Here is a 14,831-nt window from a genome sequence, read left to right as displayed (position 1 = left end):
CATAGACAATATGGGCTTGAAAATAGTGAGGCAACTTCCTGGTAGCATTCACTAATGCTAACACCAACTTCTCCAGGGGTAGGTATCTGGTCTCGGCATCGACCATAGTTTTGCTAACGTAGTACACGAGTTGCTGCATCCCCCGGTCTCTTAAAAGTACGGCACTCACGGCATGATCAAACACTGAGAGGTACATGAACAAGTCTTCCTCGGGTTCTGGGGCGGCTAACATGGGCGCCCGCATCAAATATTCCTTTAAGTCTTGGAAAGCTCTTTCACACTCCTCATTCCATTGAAATCCCTTCCATTTCTTTAGAAGTTGGTAGAATGGATGGCAGCGATTAGTAAATTTAGAAATGAATCGGTTAAGGGTAGCTAACATCCCGGTCAAGATCTGTACCTCCTTCGGATTGCTTGGGGCTTTCAGGCGCTGCACGGCGTCGATCTGGTCGGGGTTGACTTCTATCCCGCGATTGGTGATTAGATAACCAAGGAAGTTGCCAGCCCCTACTCCAAAGGCACATTTGTCCGCGTTTAGGTGTAGCTTATGTTGCCGAAGCACTTTGAATACACCTTGAAGATCCTCTATGTGTCGTGCCTCTTGCTTACTTTTTACCACCATGTCGTCAATATATACTTCAATCGTACGCCCAATCTTATCCCAAAACATTCTAGTCATCATTCGCTGATAGGTTGCCCAGGCATTCTTCAGCTCGAAAGGCATCACGGTGTAATGGTAGTTTGCGTCCGAGGAGATGAGTGCTATCTTCTCTTGGTCCTCAGTAGCTAATGCGATCTGATGGTAGCCCTGAAAGGCATCCAAAAAACTCATCCTGGGGTGCCCGAAGGTTGCATCTACCAACTGATCTATTTTTGGCATAGGGAAAGGATCTTTAGGGCATGCTTGGTTCAAATCTGTGAAATCTACACAGACTCTCCATTTGCCATTCTTCTTTTTAACCAGCACGGTATTTGCCAGCCAATCTGGGAAGAAGATCTCCTTTATTGCCCCAGCCTCTTTCAACTTCCCGACTTCCTGCCTTATTGCCTCGACGTGTTCCTTGGCTGACCTTTTCGGCTTCTGCTTCTTTGGAGGGAATGACGGGTCTACATTAAGCTTGTGGACGATGAACTCGGGATTAACCCCGGGCACCTCATACGGGTCCCACGCAAACATGTCTACATTCTGCATCAAGAATAGCAACGTCTCTACCTTATTTTCATCCGTCATGCTTGCCCCTACCTGAAAATACCGGTTAACATCCGGTAGTATCTTTACTCTGATTAATCGTTCGGCACAACTAGCCCCCAACCCCTCCCAGGGATTCTGTAATTGCTATAAAGGGGCCTCCACGACGCCTTCCTTTTCTTAGCCTGTTCATTCTTCTTATAAATTGCGGCCACCAGGCATTGCCTAGCCACTTGCTGGCTCCCCCTTACCACAGCTACGCCTTGTTCGGTGGGAAATTTAACCTTTACGTGCAAAGTGGATGGAACAGCCCCCATTACGTGGATCCACGGCCGTCCCAAAATCACTGTTTACGATGAAAATGAATTGACCGCTATGAATGTAACCATCACCTCCTTTCCTTCCATATTCACGGGAAGGGAAATTTGTCCTTCAGGAGCGACCATCCTGCCGTCAAACCCGACCAACGGCGTATCATACTTTGATAGGTCCCGATTTTTTAACCCGAGCCCTTTGAACAGGTCCAGATACATCACATCGGCCCCGCTCCCTTGGTCTACCATCACTCTTTTGACCAAGAAACCGCTTATCCGGGCCGTAACTACCAACGCGTTGTCATGTGGCTGGACCATTCCCTCTAAGTCCTCATCGCCAAAGGCAATAGGCTCCCGTTCAATCTTCATCTTTTTCTCAGGCGATTGCTCTCCTGCACAGTTGCCCGTGGATACTATGGTCAGTACTCCTCTACTGGTTATAATCGGACCCCTTTGGGTAGCGTGGATAACTTCAATCACTTCCAATGGTGGTGGGAGAGGATTTCCCCTCTGTTGAGTGCCTTGGCCGGTACCCCGATTTTCAGAATCCACCACAAACTCCTTCAGATATCCTGCATTCACTAGCTGCCCTAGATGGTCTTTCAGCACCCAACATTGCTCGGTGGTATGACCCTTATCCTTGTGATACGTACAATACAAGCTTTGGTTTCGCCGAGATGGGTCACCCTCCATCTTTTTTGGCCATCTGAAATACGACTTATTCTTAATCCAGTCTACGATCCTGTGTATCGGCTCTTTGAACGTCACATTCATCTCTCCTATCTGTACTTCTGACTCTTGTATTCTTAGATCTTTTCGGGGTCGAGACTGAAATCCAGACTGCTAAGGGTGATTCATTAGTGGGGCCTTGCCCTTACTTTGCAGCTGATGATCCTCGAGACGTTTGTACTCTTCAATGCGCCTCATTAGCTACCTCATACCCTCGAGAGGCTTCTTCGTCAGTGACTCCCATAGTCCGGAGTCCTCGGGGAGCCCCATTCTAAAGGTGCTCGCCGCGATCTTTTCGTTGCCTCCACCTATCTCATTGTAAAGCTCCTAATACCGACTGGCATAACTGCGAAGGGTTTCCCCAACCTTCATTTTCATAGAAAGCAACGCGTCCACTGATTGCGGTACTCGGCTGCAGGTTACAAACTGTGCACCGAATTCTTGGATTAACTCGCTAAAACTGTGAATGGAACCCTTCCGTAACCCATTGAACCATCTCAATGCTGTGGGTCTAAGGCTTGAGGGAAATACCTTGCACATCAGCGCATCGTTGTGAGTGTGTAGAGACATCATTTGGATATAATGGTTGACGTGCTCCACGGGGTTCATCTTCCCATCATAGGAATTAAAAGGTGGTCGGGTGAACCTATTCGGCATTGGGGCCCGTTCAATGTCACCTGAGAATGGCGACCGGGTAGCTTTTCGTAAGGCGTGGCTCATAGCATCCATGGCTGCATTTCGGGGCCGTCGCTCCTCCGGGGAATCTGAACCCCGGCTTTCATACTCCCGTGATCGTGAATGTTCTCGATGTCGGTGGGACTCTCGTGAATGCGAACGGTCTTGGCACTTACGGGACTCCCGTGATCGTGAACGGTCTTGGTGTTGATGGGAACCAGACCGTTCGGACCCATGACCATAGCGATCTCCTCCACTCATAGACCCCCCCGCTTGGTTATCTTGGTCCCCTCTTCGGTGTCTGTCCCTTGCCTCTAGCTCCAAATCTCTTACCAGTCTACGCAACCGTTCAAGCTCCTCATCTCTTTCATCCAATCGCCGGTGCCCCGAAGCATCTGATGCTGCCCGGTTTGTCTGGTATGACCCCTTTCCAAGGTCGGACTGTTCTTCCCCGTGTTCATGCTCCCTGTCTTCGCGCCTTTTTTGCCTTCGCTCTCACCACGTGGATCCCCGAGATGATCCCACTGAAACACTTTCAGCAGAACCTTCTGACCGTCTCCCGGACATCTTCCGAGTGTGGGTATTGGCCAAACCACGGCTTTGTAGGAGATTCCCACAGACGGCGCCAATTACGCGCACCTCAAACGAGCTTAATAGACCAGTCTCGCTCTTGGGCTCACAATATACTTATAATGTGGGCTTTTGATTTCCTACTTTGGGTGATTCTAACCTAGAGACCCAGCAATATTTTTACAACCTCTGTATTGCTTTCCTCTCACTCTTTGTAGCTATTAATCTTGATTTGAGACTTTCATTTCAGACTTTCAACAACCTCCTCCCTTTCCTTAGCCTCATATATTTATAGTCCAAAATTAATGGGAAAATCATGATTACACTCAAGGCTAGTGGGAATGGAGGTCCAATATTGTTATTGCTAAGTGGATGTTTAGTTGGGAGTGTGGTGTGGTGTGAGTGGCATTGGAACTGGTTCCTACTTCAAGAGAGGGATGATGTTCGGCGGCAGAATTTGTCAAGGAGTCATCGAGCATCCGGGATATGGCCTTCCCGATAACTCACACGCATAGGAGATGGGACGCGCCGGGCAACTTCCCGGCCACGAATTGATAAGTACATATTTCAACGACCGACCCAACAGGTTTTGGGCCAGACACGATACTGCAGGATTTGCGCCCATGGCCCTAGTGGGCCTTAAGCCCAGTTTCTGACATGGGTGTCAGGAACTGCGGGACATACCGTATAGCTTGGGTTTAAAGCCCCTCTGGAGGCCCGGTGTCGTACAACTATAATATAAATCTATGCTAATATTTAATACTAGCCTTTGAGCATGCGCTCACAAGCGTGCTTAGAGGCTCTTCTATTCTTGGATAAAGATTAATAATTTGAATTTATTATAATTTGAGATTTTTACTTTTTCCAATCACAAATAAAAAAACCTAAGGGTGTAATGATTTTTTTTTTTTTTTTTTAAAGGAGGACAGAAGAAACAAATACATCGTGATGAAGTTAAAAAAAAAAAAAAAAAAAAGAATACTTGAGGTGAGTTTTGTAGATTAGAGGAGTTTTAAAACTAACAAAAAAGTAATCCTATTTTGTAGGGAGTTAGTGAGTAGAAGTAGGAATTTAAATCAACGTAAAAGTAAAAGTTTATTAGAAATAGGAAGACATTTCAACGTAAAAGTAGGAATTTATTATTTTTATCAATTTACTATTTTATCCCAATTTTTAAGTTTTAAGTAGGGGTATTTTTGACATTAAAAAAAGTAATAGCTAACTTTATTTTTTCAATTTACTATTTTAACCCTATTTTTAAGCTATTGGTTAATTAATTTAGGGGTATTTTTGATAGGAAAAAAATAATTACTAATTTTTTGAATCTCTTAATATATACAGATAAAAATATATAAATCTATGCTGATATAAATAAAGAGAGGGGATAGGTTCTCTCTCTATGCTAATTTTTTTAAGTTTGCAACTCAACTTGGTATCATATAATTATTTTGACACTCTAAGTGGATGATGTGAGATTCACGCAGAAGTATTTTGACCTTTGTATTGTTTGCTCCAACATCTAATCCATGCTCCTTATAACAAATTTAAAGATTATAAAAAAAAAAAAAAGGAAAAAAAAAAGATAGCATTTTACTGTAAAAACTTAATAATTGAGCATCAAGGTAAATTCCCAATTAATTCAATAATTAGAAGGCAATCCCATATAATCCACCAGTTGAATGGGTCCAAAACTCCATACATTGACATGAACAGCCCACAATAAAGTGGGCCGGAAATTAAACTATTGTTAGTGGGCCGTCGTTGAGAGCAGGAATGAATAAAAAATTGCAACTCACAAACCACCAGAACCAGAAAAAAGAAAAAAGAAAAAGAGGAAGATAAAAATGAAAAAAAAGGGCAGAAGAAGAGGCAAAAAGTACAAAGACCTTAGTAACATAATATGTCGTCGGAAACAGAAGAAACGGCGATGGCGTCGTTGGGTATGAAGAAAAGGAAAAAGTATCGGTCTCAGTCTCAGTCTCCGATGATCATGACAACCTCCGCCGTAAGTTCTCTTGATTCCTGCATCTCAATTACGTACTCATGAGAATGTTTATTCTTCTAGGAAAATCATCAACAACAATAAACTTGGTGTTCCAAATAATAAGAGTGTACAAGTAGAAGAAGAGTCCTTTATTATTGAGAAAAGAAAATCGAATAATAGACCTAGACCTACACGAGGAGGTAAGAATAGGGTTGTGGTGCTTTCTCCTTATTTTGCTAATCAACGACCCACCACCACCACCACCACCACCACCACCATGGGTGATGAACGAATCATCAACAAGTCGAATTAGATTGATCTGGGGTTTGTGGATGTTCAAGGTTTTGATGTAATGCCAAGGGGAGACGAAAGGATAGTCGGCGTTACACGCAGCAGGATTTGGAGGATGAAGATCATAAAATGGAGTCCGATTGCCAAATAACCAGTCCACTTGAGGGAATTTTACAAAATGAGATTTTAAAGCTTGAAGATCTCCTCTCACAATGCACTTACAAGACAAAGGATGGCCAGTATGATGAGGAGCAGGAGAAGAATTTTAGTTTCCCATTTGAGTTAACAAACAATTCATCCTTTTTACCTGATGATGGTGGCAGGAACCTAGCTGCGGAGGTTGAGAATGAGGCTGTTATGTTACCAAGCATTTATGCTAACTTGAAAGAAGACCAATTGCAGCAAACTGGGTTAGAAATTGGGAAGCTTTCTCATTCCAAGCGCAGGAGAAGAAATGAAAAACAGCAAGCAATAGCTCGTGTTGATATTAGAAAGGTCTCCCCTTACTTTGCAAATGACGAAGGACCCAAGGTTGAGGAGACCATTCGCAACAAAAACACTGTAATATCAAAGCATAGTAGAACAAGCAGGGACATAATTGCGAAGAATCATGATAAGATAAGAAAAACAAAAAACCAATTTTCATCGCTAGGATCATTGGATACTCATCTATATATATATATAAAACCGAAGTCTCTGAAGCTCCCACAATTTTCCACATCATCACTATTTTCTTTTTATTTTTATTTTAGATTCTTTTTATTTTAGGTTTTATATCTTATATATTTATTATTTCTCTTCAATGTGTAATTATCTTATCAAGTGTTACAATAGTTTAGTTTAAATAAAATTCTATTAGATATATGGTTCAAGAGCTTGAAAATTCTAATTCAACTAAAATTCTATAACAAAAATTTCAACAAATATAAACCCTTGCCAAGGTCAAAACTCTTCATACTCACTAAAATTTTCACAAAGAAAACACACACGGCAAATTAAAGCCATGGTAGGAAGCATGAAGGTTCAGAAGAAACAGAGAATTGAAAGAGATGATGACAAAGACGAAGACGATATAATGGAAGGTTCATACTCTTATGATTTCCATTTTTTTTGTTTTTTATTCGGCACTTTTTCACTATAACGTATTATAAAAATCAGTGCTCAAAAACTGTTTTCCTCATAATTTATATATAGATAAGCAAAACTAACTTTTAATTATTTTAAGTTTAATATGAATTCACACAACCAAACGTTAACCATTGTTTTCAAGCCACTCCAAAAATTGAGCTGTTCAGGCGGTTTTGTAGGCTTGGTTTTTAATTTTTAAGTACTGTTTTTAATTTTTTTTTAAATATAATCCTCAATCACAACAACTAAATCATGATCAAATATATTTTTTGTGGTCGGTTATAGATCTTTTAAGATATAATCCTCATTCCTTTAGTACTGCTGGCAATTCAGGCGATGGAAATATATTATTAATTACTGGAGATGCTGCTGCTTTTGTTGAGAATTTTAGAGGTGATGGTGACCCAAAGAAGACGAGGAAGGATAAGAAGAGGGGGAAGAGAAAGGATGATAGAATTAGCAAGGAGTGTACCAAGTCTAATGAGATACTAGGGTTTGAGAAAGCCGTTTTAATAGATGAGGATGTAGGTTTAGCTGAAGGTTTTGATGGTAATGCCAAGGGGAGAAGAAAGGATAGCAGGCATTACATGCGGGATTTTCACAAAATGGTAGTTAAAGATGAGGAGAGGGAGATGGAGGATGAAGAGCAAAAAATGGAGTTAGATTACAAAATAAAACGTAGGACTAGTCCATTTGAGGGAAGTTTACAAAATGAGGATTTGAAGCTTGAGGATGTTCTGTCACAATACACTTACAGGAGTCATGATATGACAAAGAACAGAAAGAATGGCCAGCATGATGAGGAGCAAGAGAAGAAATGTAGCGAGAAACTTAGTTTCCCATTTGAGATGACAAACAATTCATCCGTTCTACCTGATGATGGTGGCAGGAACTTGGCTGGGAAGGTTGAGAATGAGGCTGTTATATTGCCAAGCATTCAAACAAACTTGAAAGAAGAGCAAGTGCCTCAAAATGGGTTAGAAATTGGAAAGGTTTCTCATTCCAAGTGGAGGAGAAGAAATGAAAAACAGCAAGCAATAGCTCATGTTGAAATTCGAAAGGTCTCCCCTTACTTCTGGAGGTCAACGGGACAGGTGGTAAGAAATGATGATAATGGTACAAAAAAAAAAATGAAACCACCAAGACCTTGTGCAAGAACTCATGCTACTTCTGTGAGGGTCTCACCCTACTTCCAAAAGATATCCAAAGAAGAAGAAAATGAAGATGGCCGTTTGTTGGAAGGTAGCAATGGATATAAAAAACCTGTTGCTATTAAGACTGTTCTTTCTTCTTCTGAGAAGCTAAACGATGCATACCGAAGAAAAAGTCCAGATAACATGTGGAAGCCTCCGCACACCACACCTGGTCTACTCCAAGAGCGTCATGCCCATGATCCTTGGAGGGTATTGGTGATATGTATGCTCCTAAATCGGACAACTGGTTTTCAGGTATTTCTGGTGTTTTCTGTTGTCTTTTCCAAACTACTAATCAAGTGTTTGTTTAATATGAGCCTTTGGATCCTCTTAGATATATCAGTGTGTTATTCCTTGAAGCAATAGTTGACTAGTTATAAGTTTTCCATCCTTTGTAGTTTGTAGGAAACATCATAACTTCGTTATAGGAAATTTACGGTGTATGATCAAATTACTTTCTCTTTTATTGGGGACAACAAAACTGGATTAGGGTATGAATGGTAATATGGTTGACTAGGTTATCCAACAAGCTCAACTTATGATTTTCTTGGCTCTTTCCTGCATAATATATCCAAGGGTGTTACCAAACTAGTTTCTACTACTATTCCTTGGGAGGGGGATTTTTGGAAGTGTGTACTTTTGTCGTGATTACTATTATCATGAATTGATACACTTATTTCTTCAGCTGCTCTATCACTGTTATCATGGAAATAGAGCATTATTCTTCACTACTTTTTTGGGAATATCAACATCTTTTATTGTTTAATTTGTGAGTCTTCAGTTTGCCAATGATCTCTACCTCAATTAGGACCTCTTCCCCTTATGAGTGCTAAGGAGAGGGTGAGGCTGTGGCTCAAGAGCCATCGGATGCCTGTGTAACTTACCAATAAAAAAAAGAAAATAATTACGATTCATGTTTTTGACATTTAGGTTGTTGCCATAATTTGTTGTAGACACTAGACACTTTGTGTATTTTTTCTTTATGGTTGCCCTGCAGTAATGTTAATCGCCATGTTGAGACTTATTTCTAGGTATGAATCTTCGTTGAGAAAGCACTGTTTGTGTTATTTTTTACTGCCATGGTAGTTGGTTGTAGACACTAGACACTTTGTATATTTTTTCTTTATGGTTGCCTTGCAGTAATGTCAATCACCTTGTTGAGACTTATTTCTAGGTATGAATATTCACTGAAAAAGCACTGGTGTTATTATTATTTTTTTTGATAAGTAAGAATTTTATATATACGAACAGCTACACTGAGCAAGAAAAACATAGTACAAACCCAGAGAAAACAAGAAGAAAAACAGAGAGAAAACAAGAAAGAACCAGACAACAAAAAAAATTACAAAAGAGAAAGAGAACTAAGAAAAGAAGGGAGAGAGTCACTAGTCGTGAGTCTCCAAGCTCGAGACCAACCAAAAAGAGTCCTACTAAAAGAAGCAAGAATCTGATCAACTGAACTATCCAAATCCTCAAAAGTCCGCTGATTCCGTTCCTTCCAAATACACCATAGGATGCACAATGGAACTAAGTTCCAAATCTGAGACGAATGCTTCCCCAACCAATTCCACTAACCAAAAAGCAAATCTGGGATCGATCTAGGGATAACCCAAGACAAACCAAAAGATTTTAAGGCAAAGCACCACAACCGATGAGCCATCTCACAATGAAGAAGTAAATGGTCTACCGTCTCTCCACAATGATGGCACATAATGCACCAGTCGACAAGAACCAATCTCCTCAATCTCAACTTATCACCCGTAAGGATATTATTCTAAGCTACACACCAAATAAAAAAAGAAACCCGTCTAGGAGCCTTTACTCTCCAAATACCTTTCCAAGGAAAGACAATTGAAGGGGGATCTCGCAATTTGTTATAATATGACCGGGTGTCAAACTCCCCATTGGGTTTCAACTTCCATCTCATCTGATCTCCAACAACCAGAGGAGGGGTATTAGCTCCCAACATACGAAGAAAATATAGCCCTTCATCCATCTCCCACTCATTAAGATCTTGAATGAGACGAACATCCCAAATTCTCCTATTCTCCGCCCCCTGCCTCAACAGAGAAGCTTCTACAGATGCCTCCTTATCAAGGGCAATACCATACAACCTTGGAAAAGCCAATTGGAAAGGTTGATCCCTATACCACCCATCCTACCAAAATCTCACTCTATTCCCTAACCCGACAACAAACTGACAATTTTTGCTAAAATCCTCCCAACCCATACGAATACCTCTCCACAAACCACACCCATGAGCACCCCTACCTAGCTTTGAGGTCCATCCCCCCCAATCTTCCCCATATTTTGAAACTACCACCCTCCTCCATAACCGATCATCTTCCTTCCCAAACCGCCACAACCATTTCCCCAATAGGGCCTTATTGAAAGTAGTAATTTTTCTTATCCCCAAGCCACCGTTTGCAATAGGTGCGCAAATTTTATCCCATCCTACCAGATGATATTTGCTGTTACCCCATAGAAAATCCCTATGCAACTTTTTATTAGCCACATAAGTAGGAATGGTGAAAAGAGATAGAAAATAGGTAGGAAGACTAGATAGCGTACTCTTGAGTAACATCAATCGACCCCCTTTAGACAAATACAACTTCTTCCACCCGGCTAATTTCCACTCAATTTTTTCCGAAATGGGATTCCAAATTGAAGGGGAATTATGCGACGCCCCCAACGGCATGCCAAGATAAGACATAGGCAAGGTCCCAACTCTACATCCCAAAATATCCGCCAGGGCTTGTGCATCATCAACCTCCCCTATTGGAACCATTTCACTCTTGTGCACATTGACCTTCAAACCAGTAACCGCCTGAAAGCTGAGTAACAACAGCCGAATATGGAGAATTTGCTCCACATCTGCATCACAAAAAAGCATAGTATCGTCTGCAAACAATAGATGAGAAACACTTTCCCTACCACCCCTCCTAATCTCAACTTTAAAACCACGGATCAAGCCAGCTCTTATTTTTTACTGCCATGCATTTCCCACTTATCCGTATCTTTCAGTTTATGTTCTTCGTTTTCCTAATTTGTATGTATGATTTGTTTTGGAATCTATTAGTGTATATTGCTGGCTTTGCAAATCTCTAAGATTGTTTCTTGCATCACAATCCAATATGGTGTTGTGATTATGGAGGCTTGTGTATTTGTCAATGGTAAATAAGGGTCCACTAACATTTGTTACAGAAAGGTCTGTGACTAAATCGGTTGATGACTGAAGAACTTGACAAAGATTAAGATAGCAAATCATAAAGCTGGATCTAGGCATGGTTTATGGCATAGATTTTTGGATTACTAGAAAATAAAGAATAGAATTAGGTTTGTGGATTAGTGACTGAAAAACAAAATCTCAACATTGTGATTGTACTTCTGACTATTCCATGTCTTATGGGGAAAGATGTTGTTGTTGCTGTAATAATAGAAGAATTGTACAGTTAGAGGACTGATGGCGCAATCATAGCATGGTTATATAAAGGATATTCTCTTTGGAAGCGTAAGGCTAAGGCAAAGCCCAAGAATAATTGTCTATGGTAGTTAATTAGATATTTATATTTTATTTGGTTATTCTAGAGTTAAGGGTATTTAAGTAATTTTACAATTGTTGAGTGTGGGCCATAGTTATAGGACATGGGTTTTATTTTATTAATGAGTCTTATTTAGTTTTGGGTCTTTATTATGAGCTTTGGTTTAATTATTAGGTTTTATTTTTTACTAGTTAATTTGGTACTCGTATTACTACCTAGGAAGCACCGACACGGCTGGGAGGGTGCCGCACTAGAGTCCGACGCGGGGTGCGGCCACCAACGCGGCTGCCCGTGTGTCGGTGCTGTGCCTGAGGTCTTTTTTTTTTTTTTTTTCATTTCCGGATTCGGGCCAACTCGCGCTGATTCGGCTCCGACGCGCGCCGAACCGGATCATATCGGCCGAATATCGGTGTGTTTCGGGCAGTAAAAAAAAAAAACTTAAACCGAAAATACTGGTGGATATTGATACAAGATAGCTGCTGTCGCCGTCACAAGATACCGGTGGCCTTAACCCCTTTCTTCTTCTTTTTCTTCTTCTTCTTTGTTTCTTCGTTTTCTTCTTCCTTTTTTTTTGGCCGCCTTCTGTTCTGTTTCTTTTTTTTGATAAGTTTTGTTTTTTATTTTTTTATTTTTTTTACAGTAAAATGATAGGATAAGTTTTGTTAAATGCTAGGCTTTATTTTGTTTTTGTTTTTTGTGCCTCTCTGACCAAACACGTGAGCCACATCTTCCCTTTTTCTTTTTTTTTTCTTTCTTTTTTAATGGGAAGCTACACCTATTTTAATACCTACCACATATATCCTTTATTTTGTTTTTGGGCTGCCCAAATACGTGAGCCACTAAGCCACATCTTTTTATTTTTTATTTATTTGTGGGAAGCCTCATCTATTTTAATACTTCTGTCAATAATTCAAGTGTCAAAAACTTTTGTGTACTTATTACTATCTATCTATTTATTTATTTATTATTATTATTATATGAGTTTTCTATTATTATTATTATATAAAAAAGCATGCTTAGTAATATATAAAATATATAAATAAAAATATTTTAAATAATTTTTTAATCACCGCACCATGCTGCACCTGCATCTTATTTTTTCAAAAATTGCCGAGTCCCATACCTGCACCGAATCTGAAAACGCACCTGTGCTACATAGATTACTACTAGTACAAGAGTCATATATAATATTGTGCTCAATGTATTTAAAGGTAGTAGCAAATATAGATGTTTCACTTTCACCCTTATGAGCACTGGTAGATGCAGCATTCATCTGGATTCAGTTGGGTCACATTGGATTTGGTTGATTGAATGGTTGCCTGTTTTGAGCTTTAAACATTCTTAATTAAGCTGTGCCTGTTTTTATCATTTTACAAATTATCATAATTGTTGATTCTATAGTCTGGATCCTTTGTTTGTTACAATACATCACAAAATCATTAATTTTGTTTAAAAGTAAAAAAGAAAGTTGTATGAACAAATATGAGTTTTCTTTTTTGGTTTGTTCAATTTGGCTTGGCCTCAGGTGCTGGGTTTAGTTCCATAGGATCCTTGGTCTGGTTTTGGGTGTAATTTGAGAAAGCTACCTAGTTTATACCATCCCAAACTAAGGTGCACATTGCATTGTTACAACATTGGTGTTTGCATATTGGCTAAACAACCCAGTAAATCTTTTTGAAGTCTCTTAATAGATTATAATGATTTTTATGTTTCTCTTCACATGATGGAAAATATTCTACAAATTGATAGTTTCTCTTAGAAGGGGTCTTTGTATCTGTGTGTGTGGGTCTTAGTGTCCGTTTGAGAACAGTTTATTTAGTTGAAACTGAAAATTTTTTTGTTAAAAGTACTATAGAAAAAAGCTAAAAGTTAGTTGAATAGTACAGTGGAACCCATGAATAGTACCGAAAAGTGCAATGGGATCCATGAATAGTAGCAAAGTAAGGTAAAAACAATAATAAGCTGTAGGTTTCATCACTTCCCAAACACACTCTTAATGGATCTCTTGACATTTTGTATAGATTGATAGTTGTTCTTAGCACCTGGTTATAAATGAATTGCTTAAATGCATATGTTTCTCCTTACAGGCTAGAAGGGTTATATCGAATCTCTTTACTCTTTGTCCTGATGCAAAGACAGCAACTGAGGTTGCCAAAGAGGAAATAGAAAAGATTATAAAAACTCTAGGTCTACAAAAGAAGAGGGCTTCGATGATACAACGCTTGTCTCGGGAGTATATGGGGGAAAGCTGGACCCATGTGACTCAGCTGCATGGTGTTGGCAAGTAAATTGACTACACTTTCATCCTTTTTCTTTTAGATGCTCAAGAATCATACCTAGAAGTTTGATTATATCTTAATGGAAACTGAATTCTTTTTTGTCTTCGGGCTAGGTATGCAGCTGATGCGTATGCAATATTTTGTATAGGAAAGTGGGACCAGGTAAGGCCTAATGATCATATGCTAAATCATTACTGGAAATTTCTCAAAGATAGAGAGAGAAAGAGAGGACTGATCTGATAGGTGGAAGGGTTTTATGCATAGACAAGGTAGGCATGCTTCACAGGTTCCACTTTTGTAATATTACTAATTTTGGGAACCTTATTTTTGTAAGCAGAAGGTCATGTTTGTGTCACTTGCTACTCCACTTGTGTTAATGAATTTTCGGGGTACTTTTAATGCTAGCACACTGCTATTTCTATGCAAAGTTGGGAGTGGCAATTATATTGCCTTCGTTTTGAATTTTTAAAGAGGTTAACATCTTTTCCCAGTTCTCATCCTAGTTTTCATGTTCTTAGGTAAATGCATGAATTGACAGTTTCTTGCTCGGTGCCCCTCAAATTGAAGCTCGTGTGATGCTCTTTGCAAGATCTCACTTGTTTAAATCCAACGTCATTTGTTTAAGTTGAAATTATTTTGATGGGTATTAAAAAAGAATTAGGTTCAAATCCCTTATTCCCCATTATTGGATAATAACGCACGGAAATATTAACAATTGTGATAATAAGATGTTTATCTCGGTTTTCACATTGAGTATTATGAATGGAGTTAACTTGACACCAAAATTTAAAAAATTAAATTGGATACATAGCACAAAATTAAACTACAATTAGAAATTAATTTGATCCGATTGGAATACTAAAATTGTATTTCAAATTAATATAATATATATGATTATATTTTTGTCCACTTTTAACAAATTAACAAAATCTTAATC

At 39.4% G+C, this 14,831-nt stretch overlaps 2 protein-coding genes across 3 annotated transcripts; one reads left to right on the top strand and one right to left on the bottom strand.

The window, feature by feature from the left end:
* Positions 1-1,539: 1,539 nt before the first annotated feature.
* Positions 1,540-2,196, bottom strand: LOC115967334. The gene has a single exon (XM_031086411.1). The coding sequence runs from the start codon at positions 2,194-2,196 to the stop codon at positions 1,540-1,542; it is 657 nt and encodes a 218-aa protein (XP_030942271.1).
* Positions 2,197-8,192: 5,996 nt separating this feature from the next.
* On the top strand, positions 8,193-14,118 carry LOC115978367 (methyl-CpG-binding domain protein 4-like protein). 2 transcript variants are annotated; one of them, XM_031100388.1, is made up of 3 exons: positions 8,193-8,328; positions 13,703-13,899; positions 14,043-14,118. In XM_031100388.1, exons 1-3 carry the CDS (start codon positions 8,218-8,220, stop codon positions 14,065-14,067), a joined length of 333 nt encoding a protein of 110 aa, XP_030956248.1. In that variant the 5' UTR covers positions 8,193-8,217; the 3' UTR covers positions 14,068-14,118. The 2 variants fall into 2 exon arrangements, 1 of the variants encoding a protein (XP_030956248.1); XR_004088695.1 differs by lacking the exon at positions 8,193-8,328 and having other exon boundaries at positions 13,608-13,899; positions 14,008-14,118.
* Positions 14,119-14,831: the final 713 nt, after the last annotated feature.

Source organism: Quercus lobata, chromosome 2, assembly GCF_001633185.2.
Source record: "Quercus lobata isolate SW786 chromosome 2, ValleyOak3.0 Primary Assembly, whole genome shotgun sequence".
Taxonomy (NCBI): domain Eukaryota; kingdom Viridiplantae; phylum Streptophyta; class Magnoliopsida; order Fagales; family Fagaceae; genus Quercus; species Quercus lobata.
The sequence above is the reverse complement of the archived record's forward strand: the minus strand, read 5'-3'. Positions and strand labels throughout refer to the sequence as shown.